We start from the raw sequence: 17406 nt of genomic DNA on the forward strand, positions 1-17406 counted from the left end.
TTCTGACAATCTAACCGTGACAACACATGAGTTAAGGTTGTAAGGACTATGGCTGTTGGTAGCTGTTTTTGATTTTACATATTGTAATTTTACAGGTTGTTGTTCTTCGACGATGGGGCTAAACTAGCTAATATGTGCTAACGGCAGTTTCAACTTGTTGCAATAGCAATGGTAAACATCACATAATGTGAATACTGTAAAGTGCAGGTTCAGGCTACATTGTAAATACAGATAAGATCCCTTGTATTCAGCACAGTATGCAAGGCTCTTCATCAAAGATAAATTATTTCACCCACCCACACCCCATCCCTATTAATCAGAATGATAGTTCTTGAGTCCGGACCTGTCCGGTCTGATCAGAGGACTCAGAGGAGATCCAAGCACCACATTGCGCACACAGAGGTAAATTAATGACACTCAAAATACAAGATTCTCTGGTTCAAATTGAGACCAAACCTTTCAATGAATGTCAGTTTTCAAGCCACGACAACAGCAAAGATGTAGCCTGCAACAGATGGTAAAAACAACCTAAAAGAAATAACCTGTAAACACCTGATCTCCGGAAAACATTACAAAAACAAGGTCAACATCAGTGTCACTGGAGCAAAGCTGTTACAAGAGGTGAATAGAGAGTGCTAACATAGATGCTACCCTCAACACTCAATGTCAAAAGACAGAAAAGCTCTTAGTGTTAAGACAATGTGGGATCCTGAGGCATGTGTGAATGTTTGAAGGCCAGGGAGGGTTTAATGTAGTGAAGAATAAAGACTTTAAACAGATCTTTTACTAGCTGCACATAATTCCATGTTACACCATTTTATCCTATTATTGTTTCATCCACTCTAGTTCATTGTCACGTTTTTGCAGATATCGACTTAGTTATAAATCCTACCATATGTTATTTTAATCTAGCTGTATTACAAGATATAAAAAACCAGAAGTCTCAGAGTGACGTATTTAAACATGTTCACACACTGTAAATGGCTCTCGCTCCATTTAATTGCTGATCCCGTTTACAGTATTGTGTGATCAGTGATCCAATCAATTATTTTATCTCTGCATGACCTTTACAATATCAAATATATGTGTGTTTGTGTGTATGTATATGAGAGTGTTTGTGTGTGTGCCTTCCTCTCCATCTACTGATTCAGTGAACCGAGTTTCTTATCTAAAGTGGTTTTGGTCAGTCAGCCTCAGAAGAAAATACAACCTTGTGGCAGCATTACAAGTGCACAGCTTAAAATCCCTGCAAGGCAATTTATCCTTTAGCAAGTTCCTGTGAGTGTGTTGATCATAACCGGCTCTTAAACTCAAACTAATAGGTTTTAATCCATCAATCTGTTTAGTATGGAATTTATTTGGGCAAATTGGGGGCTATGTATCTTTTTTTTTTTTTTTTACCCGAATTCCTGGCTAAGCTTTCCACATTTCTACACCAAAAACCGACTGTCTCTAGTTTTTGACAGCAACCTTTTTATCGTTCATATTTTATTGAAATGCGTTTGTGTTACAACAGCAACACACAATAACCTTGGCAGTGACTTGTTCATTTTGGTCTCTACAGACCATCTTTTTCCTGGCTCTTGGATTAACTGTAGAGGCTCTGTTTTGGACTGGATTTTCTCTTTGAAGTTACTGTGATGTGAGCTTTTTACTCTACAGAGGCACTACAAAGACCAGCCTTTGTTTAGATCCATTACTATAGAGGGACAGGCTACCTTTCACGCCTTTAATCAAACCTGATGAAAGTTTGATACCCATCACTTCACGGTATTTATAGTGCACACGTTTCTGGCATTGAAAATATGATGCTAACTCAACCAACTGAGCCACAGTCGAAACTGAATTTCTAACACTACCTTTATTAAAACCGTGGACAGGCCCCTGAATTCGTGCACACTGGGGCTGGTGTTGAAATGATGATTGGATCCAGAGAAAATAAATCCATCCAAGTTTGATGATTGATCTATCAGTTCAGTCATTTGACAAGTAAATGTCAAACATTTGCTGCCCTCAAAAGTGAGGATATTTAGTTTTTTTCTACTTTATACCATTATAAATTAAATATTTTTGGGGTTTTTGACTGTTAGTTGGACAAACCAGCAATTTGAAGACAATATCTTGAGCCCTAGGAGAAGATGTTGATCATTTTTCACCATTTTCTGACAATTTATACATTGAAAAGGTAGGAAAATACTGATGTTCATTCAAATATTTTTTTGGTAATTCAGTTAAATAGTCATTGCTATCACTTATTTGGATTAGGTTAAGTTGATGTTGATGGTGAAATATTACTAATTTTAAAAGAAGATGAGTAGTAGAAATTCTATTGTTATATAACTATAACACCGGTGAATACATAGCCTCCTGGGCAGAGGTAATAACCAGTTTGCCCAACTCGGGGAAAATGGTTCCGTTTGTGTAAAAAATAAAAAAATAAAAAAATAAAAAAAATACTTCAACACTAATGACACATTTGATAAATTCAGATAAAATTAAACTGAACAAAATGCCCCTCCAAAGATTTCGGAACCTGTCTAATACTTGCAGGTTAAAATCTGGGCAGCCACATCACTTCCAATTAAGCAGTAATGAGAGAAAAATTAACACAACAGAATGAATGAGTGGATTTTATAACTCGAGGTGAAACAGAGTGACAGTGTGTATCATAATGGTCAGACTTTATTCTTTCCTCGTCTCTGCCCTCAATCCTCCTCCCTCCATCTGTAGCCCTGCTCGCTCTCCTCAGAACAGATTAGACTAAGATTAAGATAGATATCCAGAAAATTCATTCTCTACGGTCAGTAAATAACCTTTACTTGGCTGTGTATGTGTGTGTGTGTGTGTGTGTGTGTGTGTGTGTGTGTGTGTGAGAGAGAACGTGTGTGTGGATATGTAAGGCGCTTTACTTGGGCACAGCAGGAGGATAGTAGAGATGGCCGAGAGGAGAACAGCGATGGGGGCGGTTGTTTTTCTCTTTCGGTCCCAAAGCCAATTTTCTCACCGAGTGAATGAGGATTTCCTGAGGGTGGAAGACAGGACTGTCTGGCTCCGCCCAACATGTCGCAGCACAGTGTGTGTGTGTGTGTTTCTGGCTCAGCTGTCAGTGGTCACTAGTGCGACTTGTTGTGCTGACCTGCTCAGTGAGAGGTCAGGGATGGGATTACACTGTGGGCGGCTTTGTGTCAATGAGCTTGCCCCTTACTGTGAGTGTCTGTATCAGAGCCAGGTATTGATAGAAAGTGTAAAGTTTAAGTAGATTTATATGGATGCATGCACGTCCATACAAATGTTTAATTATGCAGGGACACAATATTTATGCTAGTGAGTGAGAGTGAGAGCTGGGTTACACTAGAGAAGAAGTGGTAGTTGTTCCATACAGCCACACTGGAAGAAGGAGGGAAAAGCCAACTGTCAAAGAGAAGGGGAGACTTGATATGTTTAAATATTTAATAACGGCATACATTGTCAGAGAGTCTACCCTGGAAGACATTTAAAGTGTTATATTTTGTTGTACATAAGAAAAAGTGCCAGAAAAAGTAACGAACAAAAAAAGGGCGCGAGTACACTCTTTTTTTTGTCTACTCGCGCTCCAGGGCGCAAGTTCAACCCTGGTTCTTGTCTCAGGCACAGCAGGCCAATCACAGCGTGAAGTGGGTGCCATGTCAGATTGTCATTTTGGAAAGAAATTGTCAGAATAAAGCCCCCAATCCGAAGTCGGGAAGGTGTCGGGGGAGGGGTGTTTTGAAGTCATCTGACCATCCCCATGGGGATTAATAAAATATGCCTTTTTCTTTTTTCAAAAAGCACTAGTTACACTTTCAGAAGATATCAAACATCAACACACAACAGGGCAGCTGTAGCTCAAGAGGTAGAGCGGGTCGTTCAGTAATCCAGGGTCCCTGGTTCGAATCCTTGGCTCCCCCAGCTGCATGTCGAAGTATCCTTGAGCAAGATACTGAAACCCAAATTGCTCCTGATGAGAAGTTGGCACCGTGCATGGCAGCCTCCGCCATCAGTGTATGAATGTGTGTGTGAATGGGTGAATGTGACATGTGTTGTAAAGCACTTTGAGCAGGCAGTAGACTGGAAAAGCGCTATAAACATGCAAGTCCATTTAGTCCATTTACCAAGACACTAGGTGACTCTCGGACTGGACCTAACGATTACTTTCATGATGCTATTTTTTTTTATAACTTGTTCTGTCTATAAAATGTTAAAAAAGTTTCCTAAATCCAAGGTGCTGAATTCTTCATATTGCTTTGGTTGTCCAAGTAATGGCCAAAACCCTAAGATATTAATTTTACTGTCACATAAGATAAATAAAACCAGCAAATCTTCACATTCGTGAAGCTGTAGCCAGAGAATGTTTAGCATTTAGCCTGAAAATCTACATAAAGAACTAGAATGGCACTCAGTAGAGTGCATACCTCCGCCGAGGCCCAACAGTCTACTTTAATTCATTCACGTCTAATCCAATGTCAAACTGAAGAGCCTTGTATCACTACATTTATCTGTTTACTCATAATTTAAGATCACCAGACCTAGGATCATCAAGAAATTGTACTTACTCATAGATACCTGCCACCTAAATATGCCTGATTCTTTTTCAGTCAAGATCCATGCATAATTCCCTGAGAAGTTAACAAAAATGTTAACAAGAAGAAAACACACTTTATCTCACAGTGTTAAATAAAGTGAGAAAAAAAATCCTGAACTGTAACTTTATCCAGACCAAAAGTTAATGGGGTCTTCTCTGGGCCGAGACTCATCCCCCATCCAATTAATCAAATCAGTTGTTTCAGTTTAAGAGAATGCAGCGGCCCAATTTCTCATTCGTATGAAGTACAATCACATCTACAGTTTGATTTGTTTGGTCTGAGATACAGTAGACAGTTTGTTGCCAAACTGTCAAGACTAAGATTTCTCAATTTACGGAAATCTGACAAAAAGACCTCGGGCTCATTTCCTGGAGGTCTTTCTCATTCTCACTCCTACACTCACATTTTGAGACATCTCAGTGTGGTACCAGGTGGGGTTTTTAACTACACTCTCCTTACAAAGATAAAAACTGGAGGAAGGTTAAAACGCTCTCACAGATCAATCTTATCTACCATGTTTCTTTTCAGGAACATGGAGGGACTAGAGCCTAATCCACCATGCATTAACCAAGATATACAGACAAAGTCTCGACAGGGCACCAGTCTATGAACATAAATACATTCAAATGTTTTTTTGTGCACGTTAGAGTCTTCAATTTACCTGATATACGTGTTTAACGAAGCAAAACATCTGGAGGGAATCCAGAAGAACATGCAAAATACTTTAATATTTGATGAACCAAATCAAACATGCTCAGTGTGAACGAACCGTTTCTAAACATATACAGAAGAAAAACAGACAAATATAGAGACATAGCTTTAAAACAAAGTAGTATTTTATGTAAAAGTAGTAATTTTTTGTAGGGTTACAGGGGCACATCTACATACCTCGACCTCATGCCTACAAAATTGTGAACAAGGAACTTGTATGACGATTATACAAGATTTCATCATTTGGTGGATGCCTGTATGTTGATCCAAGGTAACCTACAGTGCCTGCCAGTATATTTAGCATGACAGGTCCCAAAGGAAATCAAACTCTAACCCTGTCTGTAAGCGCCTCACTGCCTCGTAATTCACTACAGAATGTGTGAAAAGTGTCAAGATATCTATCCGGCTTTCTATCACGCTCTTCCCTTCATCCAGTGGCTGCACAATGAAGTGGGATGGAGTAAACAGAGAGCTGTGGATGTGAGTGTGTATCATGCTCGACGGGTGTCTGATTGGACGTCTCAGGAGGCAGTCTGTCAATGAGGCTTGCATTTGGCTGCCTTTGTGTGTGTCACGTGTCTGTGATTCTGACTGTAGGTCGACATTCAACTCAAGCCAGGGAGGAGTTTAACATTTGGCTGTAGGGCTGCTTATAATGATTATTTTCATTATCGACTAATGTGGCAATTATTTTTCAGTTATAATGACCCTTAAAGTTCCAATTTGTAAGAATTCCCAACTGGTAAAATACTGATGCTTTGGGATGGCGGCGAACCCGACCTAAAATCCCAAAGCATCAGTATTTGATGTGTTGGAAATGAGACTCAAAAATCAACTTTCTTAGAAATTGGATCTTGAAAGGAAGGAAAACAAAAGTGTTTGTTAGTTGAATAAATGTCGTTGAAAATTGATATAAACTTGGAATATATATTTTTTTATCAACATTACTGTATATATACAAATGTCCAGGATATGAAAACTGTCAGCTCTCATACGACAGTATTGCTTGAAATCGGTATATTGCATCCACTCTAATTATAAATTACTAAAAAACAAAACAAAACAAAAAAGAAGCAAATCCACACATTTAAGAAGCCGAAACCAGCAAATATTTGACATGCTTGAAAAATGACTGAAACGATTAAGCAGTTATCGCAATAACCGGTGATTAATATCTTTTTAATCGACTCATCAATTAATTGACTAATTGTCTCACCTCTTTCTGACCGTCTCTAATGTCTGAATCCAACACCAATATGTTTGTCAAGCATAGAATATTTTTTTAAAAGTCAAATGTTATAATCAGTGTGCTTTAAACTAATGTGTTTGAATAAGAAAATGCTCGAGAAGTGAAGAAGACTATGTTTTATGACCATTGTGCTTCCTCAGTAACTTTCTGCCTGCCATACACAGATACTAGATACAGAAATTAAGCCATCCTGCTATTGCCCTGCAGCTTCCTGTCCCATTCGATCCTCATTTCACTGACTCATTCTTCCTTTCCTCAATGCAAAAACGTTTTCTCATGCCAACCATCCACCTATTGCCGTACCCTGTACCTCTACATCTTCTCTTTCGGCTGTATTTTCTATTATTTGTGCCTATGGCTAAAGTCTGGAGCAGACTCCTCTGTCTTCATGCCTCTGAAATACTTCCTTCATCTTATTTGTAGATGTCAACACAGCATCTTTTCTTTTTTCTCTGGTATATGTTAATTGAGGACAAATGAGGGCAACTGAGGTACATATTCCAGCATGTCGGACACAATATTACTTAAATAAAAAAATGTGTGACATTTATCTGTGTAATAGAACACACAAAAGCACTTTGGTAAAGTTGCACGCAGGTTTCAGTTTTTGTTTAGTCATGCTCTCATCAGGAACATTGTGTAGTTCTGGAGGGGTGGTAACACTTCCATGTAGAGCCAGAAGTGGGCAGATGAGTTGGTGAAGCAGAGTTATTATCAGTGGTGGACTGAAGAGGCCAGCTCTCAGGCCATATTTGCTTTAATGTTACATTAAGGCTTTCACACTTGTGTTTCTTAGCCACGGGCTAACCTCAGTAAACAGTAAACACTGGCTTATGAATCACACTGTAACATAAGAGCCCCGAGTGAACATCTTCAAACTGCTGACATCACGCAACTTATTTCAATTAGTTAGGACACTAGACATTTAATTGCTTTGGTTATAACCTTGACTCACACCAGTACTCTCTCTGCATTAGAGAGAGGTTTAGTAAGTCCAATGGAAGCTGTTAGCCCAAGGCTAACAAAGATCTTAGTCCAGGGCTGATCATAGTGTGAAAGGCCTCATCACATGTTGTTGCTATTAGGTTGGATGCCCAAATATCAAATAATAACAGGGCATATGTGGCTGTTCCTTACTCTCATGAAATGTTCCCAAAGCTGTCAACACAACATGTGAAAAAATGAAGTAAAGGAGCCAAATAATCAGATTTTATAAGCAAGCATCTGTTCAAGCTACCACCCCGTCAGCCATATGGCAGAGCAACACATCACAAAGTTGTTTCCAAACTCCACTTCAAGAACTGTCTGCCTGTCTGTGAGGTCACAGTCTGCCTCGATCTTGGTACATATCTTGTTCTGTTTAATGCTGCATTTGCAACTTGACAGAAAATAAATGACTTGAAAAGACTCACGACTTGATTTAAGACAGGATGACTCGAATGACTTGTCCATGTTCATTTTATGTTTTCAGTTTAATTTTTTTAGTCTGGCTGTCAGTACTTCACTGTTTAAAAGTGATGGGAAGGAAAAAGTTTTGACTCGGAAGAAATTAAGAAATTAGATTTTTGATTTGTTTGCAATCATTTCACTTAATATTAATAGTTATGATACAAGCTCAATTCATAGTCTTACTTTTTGAACAGGTTAGATTAATTGGCCAACGATATCATTATAAGAACAGATACTTCAGGTAAGACTGCAGGATTTTGGTGTGAAAAAATGACTTGACATAGGACTTGACACAAATTTTGACTTGACTTGACCAGGAAAAAAATACTTGGGACTTGCTTGAGACTTGGACCAAATCACTCGAATCATGCATCTGCATGCGGAGGCAAATCACAACAGGCAGCAGCACTAGTGTCCTTTCAGGACCCTGAACTCATGAAATCCAAATTAGTTTAGAAAGCTTCTGGGACCCCTACCATAGGCCACTCACAGTCTACTTGAAACAGGATCTGTAATTGTATGATCTGATCATGAAGGCTGAGCATGAAACTAACAGATGAATGCTTGCCTGATTGCAGATCAGAGCATGTCGGGATGTGTGAACAACTTGGGAAAAGCAATCTAAATGGAGGCTGATCAATTAGCAGGAATTGGCAGAGTCATGCTGTGCTGTCCTGAGCCAGGCGTGTGCCATCTGATCAATCACTGACAATAAAAAGGAAATTAATCAAGGCCTGGCAACAAGAACCTGAGGTTCAGCTAATTTCTGTTGTTCGTGCCACAGAAATCCATGGAACAACCAAACTGTGCCAAGCCAAATCAGTCAAACAGAGATCTGTGCGACGGTCCAGCAAAGAAGCTGTCTGTTTCTCCAGACAAACGCCAGTCGCAATCAATGGGATGCAGCATTGAGTGGCCAGTCATCGATTGGCCATTAATATATCTTGTGGTTGATACAAACGTTATCTGGCTAAACAGCAGCAAAGCCATTACAAAAGTTTCCTCCTTGTTTTACCCATTGCCATGATTTATCAACTACCCTTTTGTCTTATATAATCTTTTTAGTCTGATTTAGTTAGCTCAAGAGGATAGGCTTGTCCTTGCAGTCGCATTAAGGCTCATTTATGCTCAATGTTGGATACAGATGGAGCCTTCTGTCCATACTCTCTGTCCGTATTTCTTCATGTTTTCTGAAAGGATGGATGGATACGATCAATCAAGCAGTACCTCTGGTAGTTGTGGGGGGCAGTTCAGCAGTTTAGCCAATAGTTCAGGCAAGACACGTCCACAGGCCAAGAGGAAGAAGTTTTAAAAATGACGGAACTTTTTGAGGTTATGCGAGTTGGTGAAGTTTTAAACATCTTTATGATGTTGATTCGCAGAGGCACAGAGACAAACAGTTACTATAGATTGGACAGTAATTAAGTGTGGTTGTGTTGCTTAACATCCATGCCAACATGAAGAAGGCATGGAAGTATGTCAGCAGGGACGGTTATATCGCTTGAAACAGATGTATCTATTTTCGTACGTAAAGTAAGCATACATGAGCCTTACTGATGTTTTGTCACGTCCAATCAAGTCAAGTTTCTTAGCCCATGGCCTATACGACCATGAAGCAGCTCAACAAGTCTAGGGAGGGAATTTTGTCATAAAAATACCATCATTTTAGAAAATGCCCTCTCGATATGGCAGACAGCTGAGGCCTCATATTTACCTTGGCTGAAGCAGAACTCAGAGGACTGTAGGGTTTGCCTCTGATTTCTTCCAGTGTATATAGTAGTTGCTCTCTTCAAAGGCAATTTGTAGAGGAGGGATAATTGCTACAACCAGTAACTAGCCTTAAACCAATAAGTCCTAACACATGAAAGTGAATTTCTTCAATTATTCAAGCTATTTCTTCTCATGTGCCGAACTTACAATTACGTCTGCCTTCTCACTGACAGAACTGGCCTTGTTAAGTAAACGTACATGTCTTCTTCCGTAATAAATCAACTAGTTTAACGGCAATTTCTTGTCCATAAGACACCTGAGAATCGAGCCTCTGCTTTGGTTTTTCAGTGACAGGATAATCATTTTAATCTGAGTTGTCTACGGGATGAGAGAGGCCACTGGGACACTCATCCCCGCCATCAACAGATTACTTTTTTTTTTATCAGACACAACTAAAGGAGATTGGGATTAGTTGTCATCACAATCAAGCATCATCACTGTTGTTCATTATAATCATTCCAGAATAAGGGTTCATAGAGGTTGAACACATCCCCTTATAATGACTAACAACAAATTTTAAAAGCAAGTCAGACTTGTTATTGGAAATTTACCAACTACAGTCACTTCTTGACAAAATTACTATGAAATATTTTCTCTTTTGTTTTTGTTTTTTTTGCTCTCTTTGGAGTTGTTGCTCTTAAAACATTTATCTTCCCATTTCTCAAGGTGTTTCATTTGCAGCAGTAGTTCCTCCAACCAGCATAACTTTTCATCTTCTGTTTATCCAAACCTTTTACAATCATCTCTTCCACTATTCTTTTGATAATGTTTTTATTCCTTCCTTTTCCTGCTTTTATTGCTTCCTGTTTTGATTTCTTCTGTTGTTGGGAAACTCCCCTTATTTGTTGGCTTGTTTCCATTTCCTCTCTTTTGTTTATTCTCCACTCCTCTTTGCTTTCCATTTCCTGCCTTTTATTCCCCTACCCTTTTATTTCCTTTTTCAGCAATGGACGATGGGGTCGTCTATCGTCCTAACTATGATCTGCACTAGTCCCCCCACAATTCAATGCAGAAAGGAAGTAAAGGGGCTGCTCACAGCTGGAAACATGTATTGTGTATGATTGAAGAGCTCCAAGAACACCTCAGAAAACCCCAAAAATACTATAAAATTCATTTGAAAAGACATTTTTCTGCCTTTTTGTCAACCCTAATTGGCATGGCTGTCTAATGTCATAGTCTGATTGACATCCAACTATTCATCTAAGTTTTATATAACTTCCTGTTTGGTTTATTTCTGGCAAATTAACTGAAAAACAGGACAGATTAGTGTCTACAGTTAGAATGTAGAACAGAATGGTCTCCATTTTCTTCCATCTATCATTTCAATGATTCCCTCATTTCTTTTTTGACTCCTTTCCTCCATCAGTCATGGCCTTCTTCCGTACTTCTTTCAGGTCTTCTCCCTGTATTTTCCCCTACAATATCTTGCTTCACGCACAGTTTCCTTCTTCATTTTCTCCCTCTTTGGCTTTTCTTTCTTTCATTCTTGCTGCTTTCTGTCCTTGCTCTGTCCTTCCATCCTTGAAGCACTCAGCTTTGATTAGCAGGGGGACTGGAAACCTTTTACTTTGTTCAGCTCTCCATACATTGTTTACTTCCTTCCTACTGTCCTTCTCTTCTTCCCTTTCTTCCATGGATGAGGCTACACGCTGTGATCTGTATGCAGGCGGGAACGTTAAAAGCCTGCCAGTGGGGTGCATACAGCCAGGACCAGCTGTACTTTTACTGATCAAATTTTCATCAAAGGCCCAGGTTTCTTTGAGTCGGAGCCAGCCTAGGACCAGCAGGGAGAGACAGAGTGACTCTTCTCCTTCACCTGCTCCTTCTGTCTGTTTCAAACTCCTCTCACCACGCTTTGACTCTTTCAGCTTGTAGTTACAACTACAAAATCCTGTTCAGCTAAGACTGCTGAGAGTATGCGACATCAAGGATGGTTTGGTGATGGACCTCGACCTCTGTCTTCAAACAAAAAAATGACTCGATCAGGTGGAAGTTGAATCAATTTAAGACGTGTTTTTAAACAAAATGTAAAATTTTAGATGAAAAGTTTCATTTAAAAGTGACAAAGGCAATTTCACTGAAAGTAGTTAAAATGTCAGTTGATCAGTCAATGTTGGAAGCTGCTGAAATGGCAATTAAAGTGAAGGTGGTACAAACCAGCCACACAGCCTGACACTTTGAAAGTTACTTACAGCACACTTAATAACCACTAATTTCAACACCGTTGACACTTTAGCTGACATTTAAACTGCTTTCTTCTCTTGCTCTTTAAACGACAGTTAAGCTACTTTCAGAGCTTATATACAAACTTACAACTTAACTGCTTTGGTTTGCACTGTGTTTCCGCATGCTGTTTTAAGTGTCTTTTCAAGCACACTTACATTTTCTTCAAAACCCCTACAGGCAACATATAATACCAATACTGATATATCTTACATAGGACATTATCTGCCATTAGTATCAGCTAACTAATACATCCGTCATGCTCTACTCAATACCTCAGCACTGGCAGCACTTGTTGTTATTAATCGCCAGCGGCAATAATTGATTAATAGGTTTGAATACATTTTAAGAGAAAAAGTCAAAATTCTCTGACTGCAGCTTCTTAAGTGTGAATTTGTTCAGGTTTCCTTACACCTCCTCGACAGTAAAATTAATATCTTGGGGCTTTGGGCAACACTAAACAACATTTTTCACCATTTTCAGACATTTTATTGACCAAATAATGGATTAATCATGAAAATAATCAACAGATAAATTGACAATGAAAACAATTGTTAGTTGCAGGCCTACTCAAAATGAGACATTGTTAATGGAAATTTCTCTATTGATCGTGCAGATGTCTCTACAACTTTTGCCAATAATATTCCATTAATTCCATTTATGGGATTTATATGTAACGTCACAGAAAAGTCTATATGTAGTAATATAAAAATAAAAAGGCTACACAGAGAGCAGTACATGTTAGGGCACAAACTGTTATGTTATCCAAGGAGGTTTCATGTGTCACTGAAAGAAAGAAAACTAAAATCAGTTTTCAGTTTTTCATGATGGAATATATTGAGTGGGCCTCGTGTTAGCAAAGTGTCCTTTCTCCAATGAATCCTTTTTCTAATTCAGACAGCAACACGACAGAATGCAGAAGGAGTCAAGGGGCTCAGTGGTTTCTAAGGTCGGTCTCTAATCTTTTGTGTTTCTCTCTTTATTGAGCCGACAGCCTCGCGCTCTCTCTCTCTCTGCTCAGTGGTCTCTGGGTTTAAGGGTTGAACATCTACTCAGGAGGTCAGGTACAGTCTCATCTAATAGATACTCAAAATGGGGAGTTACATAATGCCTGTTCAATTAGTCCATTTTGTTATAAAAATAACAGCTCCACAAAATGCACCGGCAGTGCAATTCCACTTATCTGCAAGAGCTTTTACCAGAAGTGTGTTGCTGATAGCACTGGTTTTACAGGTGGAAGTGTGGATCGTAAAAGTGGAAAACTGGAGTGCTCTTTTTATAAAAAAGACCAAAAAATGTATGATGTGACAACTCAGAATGCAAGTAAATAAATAAAAAAAATAAAATGAATAAACTAAATTAATTATCATCCATGCATAAATTCTTGACAGTCTCATTTGCTCAACAGTCGTAGTTGTTAGAGTAATCTCATTTCACTGCTTTGACCAAGCGTGCAAACAAGACAAAATAACATCAATAAATGAATCATAACATAGACGCCAGCAGTGGCATTTAGTGTGTAGTTTTAATTCATTTAAAACGTTACCATTATGGACAAGTTTTCTTGGGAACAAGCTTGAGTTCACACTGACAGGAATTCCTACTCTGCTAGAGCTAAAGTGACAATCATAAGTGACAGTAATCAATCGTAGGTGCGTCACGATCTAGATTTTACATTGAAAAATGATCAAAATGAGCCTTCAGTTTCGACAATCAAAATCAAATGCATCATCGAAAATCCCTCCCAAGCCCCTCCAAATTTTTGTCTGGTGAGTACATTTCCTAAGACTCTCTGCCACACTGATAGCTTTGACACACTCAGAGGGACTTGATGGTGCACTCTGGTGCACAACTTTAACTCAGAAATCAACATTGCCTTGTAAGGCAAAAGACATGTGTGCCGACAGGTACGTCATAGGGCGTTCAAGTGCACCTCATAAAAAAATGTAAATGACAATACGGCTGTCAGTTCTGAAAATTTTTTTAACTCGTAAATCAAATTTAATCAGCAGCTATTTTGATACTGGATGATTTCTTTAAGTCATCTTTCAAGCTATAGAGCCAAAATATACTTTATTATTTTGACTTATGCGATCATTAACTCATCATTGAATGTTGGTTGGTCAAAACACGAAATTTGAAGACATAACATTGGGCTTTAAAAAAGTTGTGGTGGACATTTTTAGTTATTTCTGAAAATTATCAACCCAAAGATTAATTCATGATTTATAATACTCATGAGACTAACTAATAATGACAAAGACTATTGTTATGGTACATCTCCCAGTTACAACCTTGATTCCAAAAAAGTTTGGACGCTGTGTAAAAAACAAACAAAAACAGAATGAGGTAATTTACCAATCGTTTTTGACATTTACTTAATTGGAAACAGTACAAAGACAATATATCTAATGTTGTACCTCATCAACTTTCTGGATTTTTGTAAATATTTGCTTATTCTGAACCAGAAACACGTTTGAAACAAGTTGCAACAGAGGTAACAAAAGACCGGGGTAGTGATGATCCTAAAACAACTGTTTGGAACATTCCACAGGTAAACAGGTTCATTCGTAACAGGTGATTGTTTGTTCTTTTATCCCCCAAAAAAACGTTAACTTCAACTTCAGCATCCACCCAGCCAGCCCTTCATCAGCAGTCCTTCAGTGGGACACCACCAGCAACATTCAGTCATCTTCTCCATTAACAGCCTTCCTCCAAGGCCACATATCAGCCATCCATCTGCCGCCTCCATCCTTCAGGGGACCATGACCCACAGCTGAAGGAGAGGTACCCCTCAAGGCTCTGATGAAATACAGGAGTCTTGAACTGATTGACTCTCATAAAAAATAAATGGAGCTCAGAGTGACTGCTGAGAAATGATGAGGAGTCGCAGTTTACCTCCACTGGTGTCACACTTGTTGAGAGGATTATCAGTTCAGATGATCTGGAAGCTACAGGAGCAGCTTTTTTCATGACTGCATGCGTCAATGAAGATCAGTATTGTCCTTTAAAAAGTATTTTCACTTTTGCTTTTGCATTTTTTTTAATTGGTCACTTGTTTTGCGGCATTTTCTGCTGTTTGGTTGTAAAAATGTGTTGACTGCTCACCATCTTTAGTCACCCGTTCTTAGTTGCAGTTGTTAAATAGATGCAAGACATGTCGTTGTTTGCTTGATCACATGGCCGTCAATTGACACCAGTGCGAATAATTCCTCCATATTGATCTCCACTTTGGAGCACAAATGGTTTGTCAGTTCATCAATTAGTCAATAAACAGAAAATAAATCGGCAATGATTTTGAAGACCGATTAATCTTTAAATGCATTTTCCAAGCAAAAATGACAATGCCTCCATGATACCAGCTTGATACCAGCGCTGAAGTGAAATTTTCTCATTGTGCTTGGAAGAAGAAGTTACACTACCCCAGAACTCCAAGTCTGACTCCTGCCTGAACTTGCTCTCCCTGCTTATCAAGAAGCACTTAGCAGCTTTAATTTGCTCGCAGACAGGATATAGGATAGCCGGATGGCTTCTTGACCTCTCCTGACACATTTGTTATTTTAAATCATCTGATCTTATCTAATCTTATGTGTGTACAAATAAAAAAAAGTTAAGTCAATAGTGTGTATGCCTGTATCTGTGTTTTTAAGTCCAGATGAAAGTAGAAGTGAAGATCAGGAGCGCTCAAAGTGCTCAAAGTGAAATCTCTCTTGTGACATTAGTCTAGAAACAGAAACTGTGAGGATTTAACAGCTTTTAAAAATATCCTTTGCAGGTAGCAGGTTTTGGAGGGGTTTAAAAGCTTTTCTGCAGGTGATGTACAGAGTTATCCATTCTTTGAAGGGGGCCTTATCATTCATTAAGAGACTGAGGCGTGTAATTAAAGAGAGAAAGAAGAGAAGGTATTGAGAAAAAAGTGAGTTCAACACAAAATCCCTGCATTGCCGGAGTAGAACATGATCTGAGTGTAATACCCTGCTGATGTCATTTTCACAGCCTCTTGTCACTAAGCAGATTCACACAGCAGGACTGGTGCTATGAGTAAAATGAGAAGCCTGGTGGAATCTCTCTCCTCTCTCATATTTCTGAATAAAGCAAGGCTGGAGCAATAATTCGTCAGCACTCAGACACTTCAGAACATATTCTGCCTCCCAAGGCTGATGGAACGCCACCTTTCTTTTCCCTTTCACCTCAAAAATGTAATTCTTTTCAAATTCAACAGCAAAAAAATGTCAGTTTTCTATATCCGAGGCACCTGGCAGGCAACCTTAGGTGAGCTTATGTTCTTTCTAACACTTGCAAAACAAAAGAACCTGATACTCTCTTTTTAGTTTCATATGTAGCTTAACCTGTGCACAGCCTGCACATAAAACAAGAACAATATTTCAGACTATCTTCAACTAATCCACAGTATGTATTCCCATACTTGGAAAGAGAACTTACCTTGGCAGTCACTTATGGAATAGAGGGCATATTACTAAAGACTTACATATAAAAGCACTTATTCCCTCACTCAGTCTCCACCATCAATCATCTTTTCCTCTACCATCTGTTGCAACAATCAACCAATCTCTCTTCAAGCTCTCCTTCACTGCAGAAGTGGCATTAGAAAACATAACAGGAAGCTTCAGTTTGTTCCTTACCTCTTTCCCAGACAGGTAGTAGGCGGACAGCAGACCTCCAACAAACCGGATGTTCACCTCGAAAACAGACACTTCTGCATTCTGCAACAGGGACAAGGAAAAGAAAAATGAGGAGAGTGAATGGATGGATAAGATTTTGAAGTGGCTATTCTAGCATCATTTTAGCAGCCCTTGGTGAGAGCATTATGCACCTGTTTATACTGTGCTTTCAGCAGTGGACACGTGTGCTGCATGAGTACAAGAATTATCCTGCATTGTAGGTGTTTCGAGTATTATCACAACACAAAAGAGTAACAAATGGATCTACATTTTTAGCCACACGAGATAAAGGGATGGCAATGTCGGCCAGTACATCACTAATCATCATTAATTTGTCATATACTTGGCCAAAAACTAATAACTGGGTTCCTCCAAAACCTTTTCCATTATCAAATTCAACCACTTTTCAAGCATTTTCAAAGCATTTTCCAACAATTCTGTGTATTCATGTGCTGTCAGAATCATCGGAGGAAAAATGTTTTTCCTCCTGGGAAAAAATTCACATGAATGCTCCCTCAAGGCGGAACAACAACTCGGAAAGTCTGAAAGTTAATGTCATATGACACTGAGACATGGCGGACGAAAGTAAACACTGGGTTGATGATAAGAAACTTTTCCCACAGTCGTGTATTGAATAGTCATGGTATCATTTCCTTTAAGATTCCTCAGCACTCAAATACTGGAAAAAGCTTTCAACGTGTTGTTGAAACGCTCTTGCACA

General features: G+C 39.0%; 1 protein-coding gene across 1 annotated transcript in view; it reads right to left on the bottom strand.

The window, feature by feature from the left end:
• The window catches only part of man1a1 (mannosidase, alpha, class 1A, member 1), a 163848-nt gene that overhangs the window by 67070 nt on the left and 79372 nt on the right, over window positions 1-17406 (bottom strand). Inside the window, exon 4 of the mRNA XM_073492518.1 lies at window positions 16647-16727. Coding sequence (XP_073348619.1) covers window positions 16647-16727 — 81 coding nt within the window. The remainder of the gene's footprint in view (window positions 1-16646; window positions 16728-17406) is intronic.

The sequence above is a fragment of the Pagrus major genome, chromosome 22 (assembly GCF_040436345.1).
Source record: "Pagrus major chromosome 22, Pma_NU_1.0".
Lineage (NCBI taxonomy): Eukaryota > Metazoa > Chordata > Actinopteri > Spariformes > Sparidae > Pagrus > Pagrus major.